The sequence below is a fragment of the Colobus angolensis genome, unplaced genomic scaffold, assembly GCF_000951035.1.
Source record: "Colobus angolensis palliatus isolate OR3802 unplaced genomic scaffold, Cang.pa_1.0 Scaffold33, whole genome shotgun sequence".
NCBI classification, from domain to species: Eukaryota; Metazoa; Chordata; class Mammalia; order Primates; family Cercopithecidae; genus Colobus; species Colobus angolensis.
In genome coordinates, this window is record NW_012116599.1 from 11372152 (window position 1) to 11376684 (window position 4533).

The window sequence follows — 4533 nt, forward strand, 5'->3', positions numbered from 1 at the left end:
CATGTTGGCCAGGCTGGTCTCGAACTCCTGATCTCGTGATCTGCCCGCCTCAGCCTCCCAAACTGCCGGCCTTACAGATGCCCAGCCTATTTTTTATTTTTTAAGACAGAGTCTTGCTCTGTTGCCCAGGCTGGAGTACAGTGGCACCATCATGGCTCACTGCACCCTCAACCTGCTGGACTCAAAACAATCCACTCACCTCAGCCTTCTGAGTAGCTGGAACTACAGGCACATGCCACCATGCCCGGCTAATTTTTAAAAAATTTTTTGTAGAGATGATGTTTCGTCATGTTGCTGAGACTAGTCTCCAATTCCTGAGCTCACACAATCCTCCTGCTTAGGCCTTCCAAAGTGCTAGGAATAGAGGTGTGAGCCACTATACCCGGCCATCCTCTCTATTTCTTAGAGGAGAGAAAGTAACTCTCCCAATTCACAAAGCTAGTGTATGTCAGGGCTGGCATTTGAACCCAGGCAGTTTAAAAATACATTCTGTCTGATCTTTTAGGGATCAAGCAGATTTGTGAGATAACCAATTAGAAATATGGTGTAAATGGCTTTAGGGGAAGGCTTAGTTGCAAACTGAAGTGCCCACAGGGCCAGGCAGATGAAATCAATGTGTTATTCAGGCTGGCCAGGGAGAGGCCTGTGGGCCATGTGGACAGTGTGACGCCCAGAGGTGTCCCTGTGAAAATTCCCCCAAAACAAGCCAGGCACAGTAGTAAGCATCTGTTGTCCCAGCTACTCAGGAGGCTGAGGTGGGAGGATAGCTTGAGCTCAGGAGTTGTAGTCTAGCCTGGGCAACATAGCAAGACCCCGTCTCAAAACAAAACAAAACATGCCTGGAGGCCACATGGGGCCCCTTGCTCACAGCAGCTCTAGCCCAAGCGCACTGTATCTCAGCCTGGGGTCAGGAAAGCAGGCCTACCAGGGCACACCAGCATGTCCGGGGGTTTGAAGGGTAATGCCACAGAAATGCCTGACCTCCTATGCAATAACATAAGGCATGAGATGTATCAATGAGTGGAAGTGACAGTGGACAGGAAGAACAGTCCGTTCAGAAACAGCAAGAGTGGGCCGGGTATGGTGGCTTACGCCTGTAATCCCAGCACTTTGGGAGACTGAGGCGGGTGGATCACTTGAGGTCAGGAGTTTGAGACCAGCCTGTCCAACATGGTGAAACCCCATTTCTACTAAAAACACAAAAATTAGCTGGGCGTGGTAGCAGTTACCTGTAATCCTGGCTTCTCGGGAGGCTGAGGGATGCAGGAGAATCACTTGAACCCATGAGGCAGAGGTTGCCATGAGCCAAGATCATGCCAATGCATCCCAGCCTGGGAAACAGAGCGAAACTTAGCCTCATAAAAAAAAAAAAAAAAGCTTGGCACCTGGCACAGTGGCTCACACCTGTCATCCCAGCATTTTGGGAGGCGGAGGTGAGCGGATCATGAGGTCAGGGTTCAAGACCAGCCTGGCCAATATGGTGAAACCCTGTCTCTACTAAAAATACAAAAATTAGCCAGGCATGGTGGTGCACGCCTGTAGTCCCGGCTACTTGTAAGGCTGAGGCAGAAGAATCGCTTGAACCCAGGAGGTGGAGGTTGCAGTGAGCTGAGATCGCGCCACTGCACTCCAGCCTGGGCAACAGAGAGACTCAGTCTCAAAACAAACAAACAAACAAACAAACAAACAAAAAACAGTAAAAGAGGTGGGGATCTATCTGTTGCTGAAGGAACACAGTTCTTCATAGCCTAAATACTCCACCACTATGAGCTGTCAGATACCACACTTCTGGGATGAGAGGGAAGTCCACGGGGGCAACTTCCGCCCCAGGGCTCATCTAAAGATGCAGATTCCTGTTTTAGCACTTAGCCTCGGCCTCATCATTGATCCAAGTCCCTTGCTGTAATCCCTAGGTCTGCTTTTTTTGATTTGTTAAAAGGAGGGTTATATCAGAAGTTGAACCTGTAAATGTGTTGATTTTCAGTTGGTTTTCACCTACATAAACATCAGTTTCATGTGGTTCAACTCCATAACTGTCCTACCCACGTTGTACATGAAAATGAAGCATGAGCCAAAGGCTCACTGCATGTACACAGCGGGCACTCAGTGAGTGGGAAATTTAAGTGGTGGTTCTGGAACCAGATGGGCATGAGCCTTCCTCACCCACTTCTAGCAAAGCCACCTGCATGAGAACAACGTCAGGCAAAGCAGTTCTTTTTCTTTTTCTTTTTTTGAGAGAGAGTCTCATTCTGTTGCCCAGGCTGGAGTGCAATGGTGTGATCTCGGCTCCTGAAACCTCTGCCTCCCGGGTTCAAGTGATTCTCCTGTCTCAGGCTTCCAAGTAGCTGCGATTACAGGTGCGCGCCACCAGGCCGGCTTTTTGAATTTTTAGTAGAGGCGGGATTTCACCATGTTGGTCAGGCTGGTCTCGAACTCCTGACCTCGTGATCCATCCACCTTGGCCTCCCAAAATGCTGGGATTACGGACGTGAGCCACCGCGCCTGGCCAGGCAAAGCAGTTCTTAGAGGGAAATTCACATTCATCAGTTCCTCCTGGGTGTTTGACCTTCCCGCTCCCACAGCGGCCTGAATCTGTAACTGTCAAGTCTGGTTTTCAGCTGTGGACACACAGGCCACTGCCCGAAGGCCACCATCCAGACTCGGGGGAAGCCTCGATTCTTAGAGGTGGCACAAACCAGGCTCTCACCGCATCTGGGTTTTGTGGAAAAAACAATCCCCTCGAGGGTAACTGGAACTTAATGGATGCGCCGCAGGTGCAAGGCGCTCTGTCTCCCTGTTTACGATGACGCATAATCCCTCCAACTCTCTGCGAATGTGACACAAAGGAGCCGGTCACGGTGGCTGAGGCCAAGGAGCCCTTCCTCTCTGTGACGGGCGGCCCCAGGTCTGCGCGGCAGTGAAGACAGACTGGCAGTGGGAGTCAGGGGACTGGACAAAGAGTTGAGATGCGTGGTCCTCGAGAACAGCACTGTGGGAGTCCCCTGAATTGGGGCGCGCCCGTCCAGAGGAGAATGCCACCTCTAGCCATTGGAGCGCCTGGGGGCAGGGCGGAGACCCAGGGGGCGTCCCTTCGCCGCTGCATAGGAGGGCGACCGCTGGGCAGCTGGGGTTGGCGCGGTATCCCCGCCCTGCCCAGCGTCTGTCCCACGTTTCCTCAGGCTAAAGTACCTGGAGCCCGGGCTTCTTCCTAAAGTAAAACTCGCCCCGGAAAGGCCAACAGTCCAGCGGCCAGACAGGCACCTGGGAACAGGGATGCGGACCTAACCCGTGCGGGAGACGGGGTGGCGCCTGGCACTGCGCGCCTCTTCCCCGCAGGGAGAGTGCGTGCTAAACTCAGCAAAGCCCCGTTGTGGAGATGGAACCATGTCGCCCATTACCTAATGAAATCGAGAAGGGAGACTCAGTCTCTCTTCTAACCCCGAGCGCAAGCTCTGCTGGACTTGGCATCGTCCACCATCCACGATCCCACACTCCGGGTTTTCCTCATTCCCAGCTCGGCTGCACCGGAGAGACAGACGGAAGAAACTGCCAATGGAAGGACGCAAAGCGTCAACTTTGTGTTCGCCCGCCACTCTCGGCCAATGTGCGCTCGTCTCTCCGGAGTCCCGCCTTCCGTGTCGGGCGCCCCCTTTTGGCAGCACAGGGACGAACCCTACCTCTCGCCATCTTGTGTGTGGCACAGGTAAATTTCTGGACTATCTTTCCACCTAATCTGGTCTTTTTCCCACACAACCGACTTCTTAGTTCGACAGCCAAGTGCGCTGGCGGTAAGGCTGGCGTAGCCAGCTGTTGTCGGATCGCCCACGTGAGCTAGATCGCTACGTCACGCCACGCTTGCCGAGCCCGGCGCCATCTTGAGTGTGGCGTCTTGATGCTCCCCTTTCTTGGGGCTCCGCATGGTTCTCTAATGGCCCCCCAAATTTCAGGCAGTCCCCAAAGATTAGCCCAATTGGCTCAAAAGATGATTATTTTCCCCGAGTAACTCTGTAATGTTCATGTGCCCATCGCAGTCCAGCAATGGGGTGGGAGAAGGGTAGACTCGATGACCCGGCGGGCCCCTGGAGGAGGCTGCCCTGAAGCTGTCGCGACGGCGGTGACCGCTCGGACAGACCCTAACCAGAGCCCTAGAGTGAGGGGACCGCTATGCCGTGCGGGACCCGCGGGCTATCCCACTCGAGGGACATCGCGCATCGCGGCATCGCGCATCGAGTCCCCTTGATACATGAATCCCTCTGTGTGCTTGACCCGGTGCCTGCTTGTCGACTGGCTTGGCCGACGGACGCCGGACCTGATGGTGGGCAAACTGGGTCGCCTGCCCACAAGACTGGGGTGCCCTGCCCCTGGGCGGGCGCGAGGATATGGCAGAGGGACGGGGCGGCCCAGGTGCCCGGGTCTCGGCCTCGGGACCTCGTTGCTCGTCGTGGGGCTGCCGTCCACTTGCACTGGGACAATCCTTGGTCGAAGGCGCCCAGGCGCGGGGGGCGGGCACCTCCGCGGGCACTGCGCTGGGCA

At 54.8% G+C, this 4533-nt stretch overlaps 1 protein-coding gene across 2 annotated transcripts in view; it reads left to right on the forward strand.

Annotated features, from left to right (window-relative positions):
- Positions 1 to 3672: 3672 nt before the first annotated feature.
- Positions 3673 to 4533, forward strand: part of PTMA (prothymosin, alpha) — a 6516-nt gene continuing 5655 nt past the window's right edge. For both annotated transcript variants that reach the window (XM_011951995.1, XM_011951996.1), the window contains exon 1: positions 3673 to 4315. In XM_011951995.1, coding sequence (XP_011807385.1) covers positions 4244 to 4315 — 72 coding nt within the window. In that variant the 5' untranslated portion in view covers positions 3673 to 4243. The remainder of the gene's footprint in view (positions 4316 to 4533) is intronic.